At 42.0% G+C, this 16,469-nt stretch overlaps 1 protein-coding gene across 1 annotated transcript in view; it reads right to left on the bottom strand.

Moving 5' to 3' along the window:
- The window catches only part of LOC126175036 (uncharacterized), a 215,493-nt gene extending 203,028 nt beyond the window's left edge, over positions 1 to 12,465 (bottom strand). The window contains exon 1 of the mRNA XM_049921538.1: positions 10,461 to 12,465. Within this exon, the coding sequence (XP_049777495.1) occupies positions 10,461 to 12,450 (1,990 nt within the window). The 5' untranslated portion in view covers positions 12,451 to 12,465. The remainder of the gene's footprint in view (positions 1 to 10,460) is intronic.
- Between the last annotated feature and the right edge of the window lie 4,004 nt (positions 12,466 to 16,469).

Below are 16,469 nucleotides of genomic sequence, written 5' to 3'. Positions count from 1 at the left end.
GCTCATGCAGCGGAGGGCACTGAGATGCTGCCAGCACTTCCGCTTAAGCTGACAAAGGTGAGGTAGCCAAGTCAATCGGGGGTCGAAAACCAGTCCTAAGAAGCGATATGTCTCCAATACAGTGAGTGGATCATCATGAACAGTATGACATCGACAGAAGTTCATGACATCCGACTTCGCGGGCGAAAACTGGAAGCCATGGGCGAGAGCCCATGACTGCACCTTGTGGATGGCTCCTTGTACATGCTGCTCAGCAACACCAGTACTGGTGGAGCATGGAGCAGTATGAAATGCAGAAGTCGTCTGCATCAGAGAGGGTGAGGTAGACGGCCCTACAGCTGCTGCTACACCATTAATGGCCACTAAAAATAGTGATACACTCAATACAGAGCCATGAGAGACACCATTCTTCTGTATATGGCGGGGGGGGGGGGGGGGGGGGGGGGGGGACGACTATGGGAGCCACCAACTTGGAAACGGAGAGTACGAAGCGGCAGGAAATTCTGGATAAATATCTGGAGCAGGCCCCTGAGACCCCACCCATATAATGTGGCAAAGATATGTGGTGGTGGTGGTGTCATACGCTTTGTATAGATAAAAAAGATGGCAACTACGTGTTGGTGTCTGGAAAAGGCTGTTCGGGTGGCAGACTTGAGGAACACAAAATTATCAGTGGTAGAGCGACCATAGTGGAAGCTGCCCTAACATGGAGCCAGTAGGCCACGTGACTCCAGGACCCAACCATACCTCCAACACACCATATGTTCCAGCAGCTTACAGAGGACATTGGTGAGGTTGATAGGTCGATAGCTACCCACATCAAGTGGGTTTTGACTAGGTTTGAGCACTGGAATTATGATGCTCTCCCGCCTTTGCGAAGGAAAGACGGCATTGCACCAGATCCGGTTGAAGATTATGAGGAGATGGCGCTTGTAGTCAGACAAGAGATGTTTAATCATCTGACTGTGGATCCGATCTGGCCCACGAGCTGTGTCGGGGCAATGTGCAAGTGCACTGAGGAGCTCCCACTCTGTAAATGGGGCATTATAGGGTACACTGTGGCAGGTAGTGAACGAGAGGACTTTCCTTTCCATCCACCATTTGAGTGTGCAAAAGGCTGGGGGGTAGTTCTCTGATGCAGAGGCTCAAGCATAGAGCTCAGCAAAGTGCTCGGCAATCGCGTTTGCATCGCTAAATAGCACGCCATTGATGGTAACGCCAGGGACACCTGTTGGGATCTTGTATCCACAAAGATGTCTGATCTTCATCCAGACTTGGAAAGGTGATGTGTGGCACCCAATGGTCGACACGTACCTCTTGCAACACTCCCATTTCTGTCGTTTTATAAGCCAGCGTACATGGGCACAGAGCCACTTAAGGCTATCAGATGCTCTAGGGACGGGTGCTGCTTATGTCACTGAAGAGCTCACTGACACTCTGTAATTCCCTCAGTGAATTCCGGCGACCACCAAGGGACTGTTTTACCCTGGGGGCACCCTAAACAGCGAGGGATCGCATTTTCTGCCGCAGAAACGATTGTGGTAGTCACCTGCTCAACCATCACATTTATGTTACCACGTGGGGGAGAGTCAACAGTGACATCAGAGATGAAAGTTTCCCAATCCGCCTTGTTTAATGCCCATCTGGGCAGGCATCCCTGGGGCTGATGCTGGGGCAGTGACAGGAAGATGGGGAAGTGGTCACTACCACACAGGTCATCACTTTCTCTCCAATGGATAGATGGGTGAAGTCCTGGGCTGCAAATTGATAAATCAATGGCTGAGTAACTACCTTGAGCATGATTGAAATGTGTGGCGGCCCCAGCATTTAAAAGGCAGATGTCGAACTGAGACATTAGAGTTTCGACATCTCTGCCTCGGCAAGTAACCATGGTGTCACACCAGAAAGGGTTTATGGGCGTTAAAATCTCCCAAGAGTAGGAAAGGTTTAGGGAGCTGATCAATCAGTGCAGTTAATACATTCAGGTATACTGCACCATCTGGAGGAAGATATACATTGCAGACAGTTATTTCCTGTGTCATCCGTATTCTGACAGCCACAGCTTTAAGAGTGGTTTGAGGGGCACAGTTTCACTACAGACTGAGTTTAGGACATAAATGCAAACTCCACCTGACACTCGATTATAGTCACTACTGTAATATCCATTATAGCTGCGGAGGGCAGGGATCTACATTGTTGGAAACCAGGTTTCCTGGAGGGCAATGCAAAAGCAGGTATAAAGCTTAACAGTTGCCATAGCTCAGCCAGGTGGTGGAAAAAACCGCCACAATTCCACTGGAGGATGACAGCATCATGAGACTGGGAAGGCATGGAACTCAATGAGGCAGTGTACACCTCAGGGTCACCTGGTGCTAACGACTTATCTCAGCAGTCTATATCCATTGTGTCTGAGGGTCTGGCGAGATCTACAGGGTGTTACAAAAAGGTACAGCCAAACTTTCAGGAAACATTCCTCACACATAAATAAAGAAAAGATGTTATGTGGACATGTGTCCAGAAACGTTTAATTTCCATGTTAGAGCTCATTTTAGTTTCATCAGTATGTACTGTACTTCCTCGATTCACAACCAGTTGGCCCAATTGAAGGAAGGTAATGTCGACTTCGGTGCTTGTGTTAACATGTTCTGTGAACGTTTGGGCAGGCATTGTTGGTGATGTCTTGATTGGGCCCCATGTTCTTCCACCTACACTCAATGGAGCATGTTATCATGATTTCATACAGGATACTCCACCTGTGCTGCTAGAACATGTGCCTTTACAAGTACGACACAACATGTGGTTCATGCACGATGGAGCTCCAGCACATTTCAGTCGAAGTGTTCATACGCTTCTCAACATCAGATTCGGTGACCGATGGATTGGTAGAGGCGGACCAATTCCATGGCCTCCACGCTCTCCTGACCTCAACCCTCTTGACTTTCATTTATGGGGGCATTTGAAAGCTCTTGTCTACGCAACCCCAGTACCAAATGTAGAGACTCTTCGTGCTCGTATTGTGGACGGCTGTGATACAATACGCCATTCTCCAGGGCTGCATCAGCGATTCCATGCGACGGAGGGTGGATGCATGTATCCTCGCTAACGGAGGACATTTCAAACATTTCCTGTAACAAAGTGTTTGAAGTCACACTGGTACATTCTGTTGCTATGTGTTTCCATTTCATGATTAGTGTGATTTGAAGAGAAGTAATAAAATAGGCTCTAACTTGGAAAGTAAGTGTTTCCGGACACATGTCCACATAACATATTGTCTTTCTTTGTGTGTGAGGAATGTTTCCTGAAAGTTTGGCCATACCTTTTTGTAACACCCTGTATGTCCTCAGCAGACACCAGAATCTCCACCTCATCTGCAGATGCAGAGCTTGTAGGAAGGGGTGGTGTGGGTGCCACCACAAGCCCCTTGGTCTTGCCACAATTCCCTCACTCTTGGGGACCTTTGTTTTGGATTTATCTCGCTGCTCCTTGGGTTTCCCTGGCTGAGAGGACTTTACTGATTCAGTCACCTGGATTGTGGATGAGCATGAAGCCCTACAACCAGCTGCTTTAGGGCTCTTCAGTCAATGGCGGGTGTCATCTTTCCCACTAGCAGAAACCTGGGAAGGGAGTGACCCAAGGGACCCCTTCCTAGCGAGAGGAGCCAAAGAAGATTATGCTTCTCCAGCTCAAAAGTGGGAACTGATATCCCCAATAGTTGGGGGGGGGGGGGGGTGTTGCTCGCGAAGTAGGTGGTGTGGGAGCAACAGGGAGGGAAGTGCCACCCCCCCCCCCCCCCACTATCAAGGGGGCAGGTGTAGTCTTCTGGTTCAGAGAGGCGACTGGAATGCGAGGAACTAATGGGGGCGACAACTGTTCTTGTAGCGGCGGCATAAGAAATCATAGCCACAGGATGCAGGCACTCAAATTTCATCTTAGCCTCAGTGTAGGTCAGTCAGCCCAGGGTCTTATATTCCACAATTTTCCCCTCTTTCAGTAAAATCCTGTAATCTGGTGAGCAGGGCGAATGATGCTCTCCACAGTCGACACAGATGGGAGGCAAGGCACATGGAGTACTGGGATGTGATGGAGATCCACAATCTTGACAGGTAGGGCTGGAAGAACAGCGGTAAGACATATGGCCAAACTTTCAGCACTTAAAGCACCGCATCGGAGGAGGGATATATGGCTTGACGTCACAGCAGCAGACCATCACCTTGACCTTCTCGGGCAATGTGTCATTCTCGAAGGCCAAGATGAAGGCTCTGGTGGCAATCTGGTTATCCCTTGGCCCCTCGATGGATGCGCCGGACGAATTTAACACCTCGCCGCACTAAATTGGCCAAACTGGCACGCAGCTCGTCGCCAGACTGCAAAAGAAGGTCCCTGTGGAATGTAACACCCTGGACCATATTCAAGCTCTTATGGGGCACGATGGTAACAGAAACATCCCCCAACTTGCCACAAGCGAGTAATGCCCGTGACTGGGCAGAGGATGCTGTTTTTATCAAAACTGACCCAGAGCGCACTTTGGACAAGCCCTCCACCTCCCCAAACTTGTCCTACAAATGCTACAAAAAAAAAAAACTGAGGATTCATGGACATAAAAGATTCTCCATAAACTCTCATAAATGCAAGGGACCAGGGTGAATAAGCTTCGCTGCCATACTTAGCCTGGCATTCCTCCCATGGTGTGGCCAGGGAGGGGAACGACTTGGGGTCATATTTCTTAGCACTAAAATTAGACTTTGTCCATTTACAGACTGCTGGCAGCAGACCACCAGCAAGAGATGACGTACTACGCTCCATGGCGTGTCATCTGCCCTGATGCCACCTTTCGCAATTGGCTCGCTCTTTGGGAAAATTTTGATATATGGAGGTCAAACCCTACAGGGGACCATCACATAAAGGCCGAAACATGAGAGACTCCTTTTAGTTGTCTCTTACAACAGGCGGGAATATCTCGGGCCTATTGCAAGCCCTGGACCCACAGGGGAGGGGCAGGGGGTGGGGTGTGGGGGTGGGGGGGGGGGGGAGGGTGATTAGTGGACACAAGATTCTAGGTCTCAAGAAAATTTACTACATTCAAAATGAGAATGTGGTCAAGGATTATGCAGAAAAAAAGATGTTAGGGACATTGGTCTGTAATACTGCATACATAATGTTGTTGGTTGTTATGGCGAAAAGAGAGTTGTGTACATTTTCTTGGGGTAAACTATTATCATGAGGAACTGACAGGGCCTATCTGATTCTACAATGCAAACAGCATTAGCTCAGAAGGACGTTGTGAGAAGGAAAAAGTGTACAAGTTCTATCACAGGTTTTCCTCTCAAAATAAAAAAAGACACTCAAAGTGTGTTTATGGAGGAAGGCTCCCTGTACAGCTGCCTACAACTGGGTAGATTAACCAGAGTGGAGTGGTATCCCTGAAAGCACAGTTTTCTGTACTCCAGACAATTGATAGTTAACGAATTGTTTAAAAATCTTTCCCAATAAAGGTATTAATCCAATGTGATGATTACTTGATTACTGGTAGGGACTGTACTAGCCTTCCCTCAACAAAGTCCACCCAGAGAGCCCAGGTGGCCTGAGCAAGCTTTATGCTGCCGAGTTCCTGCAGGTCCCCAAATAATGCTCATTAAAGCCTCTTTCCACTGAAGTGAACACAAGCAAATGCCCCATCGTGAATGAGAATTCTCTATGGTGTTAAACACTAGGCATGCATGTGCAAATGGCTTTCGGTCATGCACTGGTCACATTTGCAGGTGTTGACTGAAGCGCTTCGCTGGTTGTCGGTTTTAGAGTGGACCATCGAGGAAACTTTGGACCCTCTCCAGCCTGGCACTAGCGCCAGGCAGATAAAGTACACTTGATTTGCCGTAGTATGCTATTTTTCACACGTGAGTGGTGGGGGTTTTTTAATAGTGTTTTTCCTGGTGATGGAGTGGCCGGACAATAGCATACTTCTGTTGATAGAAGAGCACAGATCCCACAAGTGCTTCATGGATCCTAAGATCCACAGCATAAAATACTTAACACACACAATTACATTGGCAAGAAATTGCTGAAAATGCGAACAGAGGAAGTGAAGTACAAAATGAATACCTTACTATCTTTTTATAGATGAGAAAGGTGAAGAGAACACACAAGTCCTGAAATGCAAGTAGTGGAAAAATAATGGTATGCCTACAAATTTGTCATTTCTCCTTGATAAATATAGAGTGAGGAAAAGCAGATCATGGTTTAGTACAGTCATGAGCATGTAGTAACATTATTTTCCATTTATTTAGTTTAATGAGAGCTGTACAGAGTATTAACTCAGTCTAACAATATTTATCCTGTCCTTCAAATCTCCCATTATCTAATTTAAAATATTATGCAAATGCATACTTCTGCAGAAAATACTGTTTCAGAGAGATATGGGCAACCAACTGTTCTGAAGAAGTCCGCACTGGTGAAATAATACACTCCTCTACCCTCACCACATCTACAAGTACTGCGTGACTTACAGAGAATGAGATGCACAATCTTTCTGGTCTGATTTTTGCTCCATTTTTTGGTTTACTTTTGTTTCGTTCCATGTAACTGCTGTTAGAAAAATAAATGCTATCACAATACACAGATAACATAGATTAATATGAAATAGAGAGACCTGATCACTCTTGCTTACCATACAAATTAAACCAAGCTGTACTAATTTGCTCTCCATAACACTGAACAGAATACAATTTAAGCAACTTTACGTAAGTTCCCCAATCATACTGTAGTCATCAGTGGACATTTTAATCATCCAATGATCAATTGGGAAAATTACGGTTCTGTTAGTGGTGAGTGTGATAAGACATCCTGCGAAATGTTACTAAATGCCTTCTCTGAAAACTACCTGGTACAGATAATTAGGAATCTCACTCATGAGGGAAAGATATTTAATCTAATAGCAATCAATAGAGCTGAACTCTCTGATAATTCCCAACTCAAAACTGGAATCAGTGACCCTGATGTTGTTGTGGTAACAGTGATTACCAAAATACCAAGGACAACCAAAACAAGCAGAACGATTTCGATTTACATGTTCTGTAAGTTAATTGAAAAACCAGTAGTGTCATATCTCAATGAGGAACTTGACACTTCCAGAACAGGGCCGGAGCACGTAGTGCTATGGCTCAAGTTGAAAAGAATAATTCACCATGAGCTGAACAGATATGTATCCAGTAGTACAGCTCATAATGGGATAGATCCTCTAGGCAGGTACTAGACATGTTAAAATATCACAAGATTCTCATAAAAGTACAATGAAAAATAATGTTAGTAAGTTACAAGATTCTCATAAAAGCACAGTAAAAATAACATTACTACATCACATCAGAATATCAGATAATTATAAAGCAAAGTAGATGAGCTTCTTGTTTGTTTAGAAGATTTAGAAACTGCAGGTGGAATAGGTGTAATACGCCTGTCTGAACATCATACAGTCACAGATATGGAAAAGGTAAAGGTAGGTGTACACACACTTTCAGCACATGTAAGTAAAGACACTATGCAGAGAGGAGTTGCCATAATGTTAAAATTTATGATACTGTAAAAAATTTAGGAACTAAAAAGTTTTGTGTAGAGCAATGTACAGAAGAACGTGCATGTGAGCTTAAACTAAATAATGGTACTTTTGTAATTGTAGCTATGTATAGGTCCCCATTGGGAAATTTTCAGCTATTTTTGAAAAACTGATTCTTTGTTGTGCGATCTGTCAGAGGAAAGCAAATTTTGTTTATAAGGATTTCAATGTATATTTTCCGAAAGAGTCTGATAGAAAGTTTGACCTTAAAGTATTACTTGGTTCTTTCAATTTGACATAAGTTATTGAATTTCCTATTCAGGTGGTATAGTAAAGCAGCATACTGATAGATAATGTTTTTACAGACCAAGATAAATTTAATCAAATAAAAACTTTTTGTGTTAAGAATGGCCTGTCTGATCATGGTGCACAGCTAGTTACAGTATATGACACAGCTCCATACAGCAATGCAAACAATCCTCCAAAATAGTGGATTCAATTAACACTTTGAAAATTGCAAATTTTAGGGAAAGCTTGCAACAGTTAGTGTGATGAGGTGTTCAGGGAACCTGATGCTAATTTAAAATTTAACCTCTTTCATGATATCTCTGTGAGAATATTTGAAAACAGTTTCCTCAGAAAAGGGTGAAACATAATTTAAGAAACCATCTAAAAAGCCATGGCATACTAAAGGGATAAAAGTGTCTTGTAAACAGAAAAAAGAAATGATCCAGGAATAGTCAAACATTATAAAAACTACTGCACTTATTAAGAAAAGTTATTAAAAATTCGAGAAGTATGTGCATCATGTGTGAGATTAGCACCTCTGATAATAAAAGTAAAACAATTGGAAATATTGTTAAAACAGAAACAGGGCAACAGAGAGCACAGGAAGACTGTACTTCTACCTAACTTACTGATAAATTTGTTAGCAAAACGTCAGCAGTGACATTTTTGTGTCTTTTTACTTTTATTTGCATTTGTTAGCATGTGTACTTAGTGATGTCATTGTCATCATTTTGTGTACACTGGAAGTAGCTGCTTCTGCCGCATTGATGATGCCATGGGTCAAAGCAGATGGATGTAATCTGATGCTCCTGTAATGCCCTGGGAATCACAGTAGTGGAAGATGCAAAAAAATTTCCTTGTAGAGGAAAGTCAGTATAATAAGGTGGGTGAAGCAAGGAAGCTATTAGAAGTAGACTTACAGAGATGTAAAAAGTCTTCTTTAATCAAACAGTTTTCTGATATCACATATTGATATGGTACTGAGGAGTAAGTTCCTGACAGTGCACATCTGGAGTAGAGTTGTTAAATGCAGTGTGAACTACCAGAAATATCTTAAACAATAAAATAAATAAAAAAGGAGAGAGGGAAGGAGAGGGGAGAGAGAGAGAGAGAGAGAGAGAGAGAGAGAGAGAGAGAGAGAAACACTAGATGCAGGGCCATCAAAGACGGTTAAAAATTAAGTTGAAAACAAACAGAGTAGTAAAGATGAGAATAGAAGCCAATGGAAACACCTAGAAGAGACACGATAATGGTCCATCTACTATACTGTCTAAGAATAGCACCTACTTGATTTAGTACCATGGAAGAAGTGTTAGAGGGCACAAATATAATAGGAGCCAATCAAGACTAGTATACAAGATGGTGAATGCAACAGTAGTAATAGTATAAGACAGAAGAGACGGAATACATCATCAATCTAGTCCAACAACTGTTGACTAAAAAAATAAATCAAGGGTTTTAAAAAAAAAGGTATCCAAGGTAGGTCAACTGAAGTGTCAGATTCCACCCATCTGCTTTGACCCATGACATAACGGTGTTGTGGTGTGTGACATCATTACAGCGTGGAGTTTAAGAGTTGGTTGTGTTTGTAGATGTCTTCTTGTGTTTGATAGCGCCCTGTGTGTGTGTGTGTGTGTGTGTGTGTGTGTGTGTGTGTGTGTGTGTGTGTGTGTGTGTGTTTTTTTTGTTTTCCGTAGTTGTAGGTGTTGGTTTTTTCGTATCAATAGTTATGGTTGACCTATACTGGTCACGGAAAATGGCCGAGTCCTATTTTCGTAGTTTTATATGTAGGTATCCATGTTTTCGTATCATCAGCTGTGGTGAAGGGAAATGTCTGATTCCAATTTCCTTAGTTTTTGCTGTAGGTGTTGGTGTTTTGGTATCGTCAGCTGGGGTTGGCCTATATAGGTCAAGGGAAGTGTCAATTCCTGTAATTAAAAAAAAAAAAAATTTTTTGTCATCATTTTGTGTGTTTTGGGGTCGTGGTTTTTTTAACTGTTATATTTAGTTTGTCCCCTCTCTAGAACTCCCAATTTCTCACATCTGTCCCATTAGTTTAATTGTAGTTTTGGAGGGAGATGTTACTGTCTTATTTATATGTATTTTCGTGTTTGTTGCCATGTGTATGTAGTGACATCAAAGGCACCATATTTTGAGATGCTTAGAATAGCCATTTCCACCATATTGGTGATGTCATGGGTCAAAGCAGACGGGTGGAATCGGACACTTCCATAATCCCTCTAAGCTATCATTAACAAAAACTAAATGAGATATTGTTAACAAGATACACAACCATAGCCAAGTTAAAATATAAAGTACAAAGAACAATATTGTAGATCCCATTTACATACAAGTCACACTTCATGAACGTATACTTGGCCTGCGTTCTTCCCAAGGTACCAATGATAAAGTTCACAACAGCGGCGATATTAAATACTAACATTACAAAATTTATACACAACAGATTGATAAGAAGAAACTTACTTTTAACACTTTTCCTCGCTAGCAGAGGTGGAATAGAACATCCATGCATGAGCAATTTAATGCAGTCACACTTTTTACAAATGATATATTATAAAATACGGGACTTCCAAGTCAGACATATACATACAAGCACATATCTTACCTCTGTCCAATTCAGCAGGAGCTGCAGCTGTTTCTGCCTTTGTTTGTGCTACAGTCAGCAAATCAGATATATTCTTCACTGGCTGAACGGTGGTGTCATAAAGATCAACCACTATGCCACCTGGAATGTGTTTCAATACCTTCATTGACAGCAACTTTTCTATCACAGCAAGTTCAAATGTTGCCGAAAGATCGTCTTCAGCACCACGGTGTTCATAACCATTAAGTATACAGTGGATGGCCTGCTCAGGAGGCTGGCTTAGAAGTGTTGGTTCAATTTTGCACAGAGAGCTAATGGGCACAGTATCAGAATTACCGTAATCCACATAAAAAACATGCACCATATTAGATTCAATACTCTTAATTTTTGCACGATACCAACGGCCATCATTTGCAAACAATGCGCAACATGGCATACCAACTTGCAACTGTGTGTGAGAAAATCCTTGAACCTGGGTTCTGTTGCAATATGAAGCCAAATAATTCATAATATTTGTCAGTCCACTGACATTGGCTTCCAACTGAACATAAAAACTTGAAACTGATTCAACATAAGAAACATAAACATTCTCAATTAAGCCCACAGCAGGTAGCGCCATTTTTTTGTACCCCTTAGACAGTTGCTGAACTCTTAGTTTTTCAAGTAGCAAGTCTTTAACACTTTTACCATCAACATACAACTCACAATATTGCTTCACAGGTGGACCTTCTGGATTAACTACCTTCATCTTTAATAACTTATCTAGCACTATTTTCTTGAATTCATCTTTGAGATCATCATTTAAAGGAATATCCCTTATCCCTGCAAGAGAATATCTAAGTGCCATAGACTTTAGGTTCATGTATTTGTCTGGAATTTCGTATATTTCTGAATAAGGAAGAACTTCTGAATTCCCAAAATCTACATAATATACCATACACCTGTCATCCATTACACTCATGACAACAGCACGACAAAGCAAATGATCTTCCGAAAATCTTCCTAAACACACTGAACCTGGGAGCAATGGCTTCAGCATTGGCTGTGGAGGATTGTCATTTATTTCATTCGACATGCTGGCAAGCTGATCTTCAAAAGCCTTTAACTGGACAGAAAATGCAAGAGGGCCATCGTCCACAAATGATACATATACCAAATGCTCTGAGTTAACTTCCAAAACAGGTACTCCAAAGACTCTTCCACTGCCCTGTTGCACAGGGTTTTTCTTCATATTGACATTGGTTCTGGCAGCCCGCATTGTTTCAACTTGGTATGCTGGATTGGGCCTAATATTGGCAACACGGTTTATAGACGGCGGGGGCGTGAAAGTCTGCCAAGGGGCTGTGGGTGCATTAACATTAACTTTGTGGGTTACAGACTGAGGAGTATGCAAACTTTGACTGATCATCTGTTGTGCACTGGGTGTAATAGAAACCGCCAAACCTTCCTGAATCAGAACCTGTGAAATATCTATACCTCCAGAAGAGTACAATGCCAGTATCTTTCTTCTAGCAGTTTCTCCAACAATAACGCCCTGAAACTCTTCATAGCCAAGTTTTTGTCTTATATGCTCAACTGTAGAATCTTCCCACTCTCCTCCTTGAGGTGGCAGTACACCAGCGAGATAAAATTCCGTAGCCTGGTCCGGAACTGCAACCAAAGGTGGTTGCGGATCACCAGCACGCACCTGCACATTTCTAATATTACTAACTGGAACCACTTCCTTATTTCCAAAATCGCAAAACTGTACATAAATCTCCCCTTCTGACACGTTTGCGAGGCTGATTATTCGTGCCCTGTAGTAAACTCCATCGATGTATTTCGCACAACAGATGCCACCGACTATTAGAGCTGAAGGATGAGTTACGAAGAGGCCTCTTTCGAACTGATCCGTGTACTGGCGTATAAGTTTTTCCACGAACATAGCACTTGACCTGTTGAGTTGCACCCATAGTTTCAAAAATGGGCCTTCTTTCTCTAGATAAGTGACATACACTTCAGTACTGCTCATGTCAACGTTTTTAAACACAACACTGTACTAACAATCAAACATCACGCTATCCTTCTTCCTTGGTACATGCTTCAGTCAACGATACAACTTTTGGGTTTCAAAGAACTTAGGTCATGGACAAAAGGAGCATTTTCCAAAGACCAGCTTACGTGTACTAACTTCTTCTAGATAATCTTCCATATGCATTTAAACTTGCAAACGCAAGTTGACAGCTGTAGCGACAGAAGACAATTGCTGTTTTAGTGTGTTATTTCTTCTGAAACAGTTATCACTATGAAAGATACTGTAATGTTTCATAGGATTGGCAATGTATTAAACCTTACTTTACGCTAAAAATTGAGAAAATCACTGTGAATTGCGAAACAGGCCCACAAATATTAGAAATGAAGAAGAACTTCTAAAGATCACTTCACATCACTCGTTTTCAATAGTCAACATTAATTCCCAATTGGTGATAAGTAAAAGCGATATAATACTAGAGAGAGGTAGTACCGCAAAACCAGTGAAGCAAACTTGAATAATCCTCCGCCATGATTTATGCTGACAAAACATATGTGTCTGATGTAGAAGAGTTGTCAAGTAATCACTAAAAAATATCCTATGTTAATGGTCAGCAGTTACAGCCAAATGCGAAATTATCCTGATTACGACCGACGAATACTTGCTACACATCGTCTTTCACAATAACTGGAACACATACATTATACACAATCTACTCCTAGACGATTTATTGTGTGGCATTCAGAAAAAGAAGACACGCTCTCGAAAATTCAGTTTAGGATCAGCATTTGTGTGGTTTAAAACACCCCATGAACTATGGACCTTGCCGTTGGTGGGGAGGCTTGTGTGCCTCAGCGATACAGATGGCCGTACCGTAGGTGCAACCACAACAGAGGGGTATCTGTTGAGAGGCCAGACAAACGTGTGGTTCCTGCAGAGGGGCAGCAGCTTTTTCAGTAGTTGCAGGGGCAACAGTCTGGATAATTGATTGACCTGGCCTTGCAACACTAACCAAAACGGCCTTGCTGTGCTGGTACTGCGAACGGCTGAAAGCAAGAGAAAACTACGGCCGTAATTTTTCCCGAGGGCATGCAGCTTTACTGTATGGATAAACGATGAGGCATCCTCTTGGGTAACATATTCAGGGGGTAAAATAGTCCCCCATTCGGATCTCCGGGCGGGGACTACTCAAGAGGACGTTGTTATCAGGAGAAAGAAAACTGGCGTTCTACGGATCGGAAAGTGGAATGTCAGATCCCTTAACCGGTCAGGTAGATTACAAAATTTAAAAAGGGAAATGGATAGGTTAAAGTTAGATATAGTGGGAATTAGTGAAGTTCAGTGGCAGGAGGAACAAGACTTTTGGTCAGGTGAATACAGGGTTATAAATACAAAATCTAATAAGGGTAATGCAGGAGTAGGTTTAATAATCAATAAAAATATAGGAGTGTGGGTAAGCTACTACAAACAGCATAGTGAACGCATTATTGTGGCCGAGATAGACACGAAACCCACGCCTACTACAGTGGTACAAGTTTATATGCCAACTAGCTCTGCAGATGACCAAGAAATTGAAGAAATGTATGATGAGATAAAAGAAATTATTCAGATAGTGGAGGGATACGAAAATGTAATAGTCATGGGTGACTGGAATTCTGTAGTAGGAAAAGGAAGAGAAGGTAACGTAGTAGGTGAATATGGATTGAGGGTAAGAAATGAAACAGGAAGCTGCCTGGTAGAATTTTGCACAGAGCATAACTTAATCATAGCTAACACTTGGTTCAAGAATCATGAAAGAAGGTTGTATACATGGAAGAATCCTGGAGATACTAGAAGGTATCAGATAGATTATATAATGGTAAGACAGAGATTTAGGAACCAGGTTTTAAATTGTAAGACATTTCCAGGGGCAGATGTGGACTCTGACCACAATCTATTGGTTATAAACTGTAGATTAAAACTGAAGAAACTGCAAAAAGGTGGGAATTTAAGGAGATGGGACCTGGATAAATTGAAAGAACCAGAGGTTTTACAGAGTTTCAGGGAGAGCATAGGGGAACAATTGACAGGAATGGGGGAAACAAGTACAGTAGAAGAAGAATGGGTAGCTCTGAGGGATGAAGGAGTGAAGGCAGCAAAGAATCATGTAGGTAAAAAGATGAGGGCTAGTAGAGCTCCTTGGGTAACAGAAGAAATATTGAATTTAATTGATGAAAGGAGAAAATATAAAAATGCAGTAAATGAAGAAGGCAAAAAGGAATACAGATGTCTCAAAAATGAGATCGACAGGAAGTGCAAAATGGCCAAGCAGGGATGGCTAGAGGACAAATGTAAGGATGTAGAGGCTTATCTCACTAGGGATAAGATAGATACTGCCTACAGGAAAATTAAAGTGACCTTTGGAGAAAAGAGAACCACTTGTATGAATATCAAGAGCTCAGATGGAAACCCAGTTCTAAGCAAAGAAGGGAAAGCAGAAAGGTGGAAGGAGTATATAGAGGGTCTATACAAGGGCGATGTACTTGAGGACATTATTATGGAAATGGAATAGGATGTTGATGAAGATGAAATGGGAGATATAATACTGCCTGAAGAGTTTGACAGAGCATTGAAAGACCTGAGATGAAACAAGGCCCCGGGAGTAGACAACATTCCATTAGAACTACTGATGGCCTTGGGAGAGCCAGTCATGACAAAACTCTACCATCTGGTGAGCAAGATGTATGAGACAGGCGAAATACCCTCAGACTTCAAGAACAATATAATAATTCCAATCCCAAAGAAAGCAGGTGTTGACAGATGTGAAAATTACCGAACTATCAAATTAATAAGTCACAGCTGCAAAATACTAACACGAATTCTTTACAAACGAATGGGAAAACTGGTAGAAGCTGACCTCGGGGAAGATCAGTTTGGATTCCATAGAAATATTGGAACACGTGAGGCAATACTGACCTTACGACTTATCTTAGAAGAAAGATTAAGGAAAGACAAACCTACATTTCTAGCATTTGTAGACTTAGAGAAAGCTTTTAACACTGTTGACTGGAATACTCTCTTTCAAATACTAAAGGTGGCAAGGGTAAAATACAGGGAGCGAAAGGCTATTTACAATTTGTACAGAAACCAGATAGCAGTTATAAGAGTCGAGGGGCATGAAAGGGAAGCAGTGGTTGGGAAGGGAGTGAGACAGGGTTGTAGCCTCTCCCTGATGTTACTCAATCTGTATATTGAGCAAGCAGTAAAGAAAACAAAAGAAAAATTTGGAGTACGTATTAAAATCCATGGAGAGGAAATAAAAACTTTAAGGTTCGCCGATGACATTGTAATTCTATCAGAGACAGCAAAGGACTTGGAAGAGCAGTTGAACGGAATGGATAGTGTCTTGAAAGGAGGATATAATATGAACATCAACAAAAGCAAAACGAGTATAATGGAATGTAGTCGAATTAAGTCAGGTGATGCTGAGGGAATTAGATTGGGAAATGAGACACTTAAAGTACTAAAGGAGTTTTGCTATTTGGGGAGCAAAATAACTGATGATGGTCGAAGTAGACAAGATATAAAATGTAGACTGGCAATGGCAAGGAAAGCGTTTCTGGAGAAGAAAAATTTGTTAACATCGAGTATAGATGTGTCAGGAAGTCGTTTCTGAAAGTATTTGTATGGAGTGTAGCCATGTATGGAAGTGAAACATGGACGATAAATAGTTTGGACAGAAGAGAACAGAAGCTTTCGAAATGTGGTGCTACTGAATATTAGATGGGTAAATCACATAACTAATGATGAAGTATTGAATAGAATTGGGGAGAAGAGGAGTATGTGGCACAACTTGACAAAAAGAAGGGACCGGTTAGTAGGACATCAAAGGACCACAAATTTAGCATTGGAGGGCAGTGTGAAGGGTAAAAATGGTATAGGGAGACCAAGAGATGAATATACTAAGCAGATTCAGAAGGATGTAGGTTGCAGTAAGCACTGGGAGATGAAGAAGCTTGCACAGGATAGGGTAGCATGAA

This window comes from Schistocerca cancellata, chromosome 3, assembly GCF_023864275.1.
Source record: "Schistocerca cancellata isolate TAMUIC-IGC-003103 chromosome 3, iqSchCanc2.1, whole genome shotgun sequence".
NCBI classification, from domain to species: Eukaryota; Metazoa; Arthropoda; class Insecta; order Orthoptera; family Acrididae; genus Schistocerca; species Schistocerca cancellata.
Note: the sequence above shows the minus strand (reverse complement) of the source record. Positions and strands in the feature narration are given on the sequence as shown.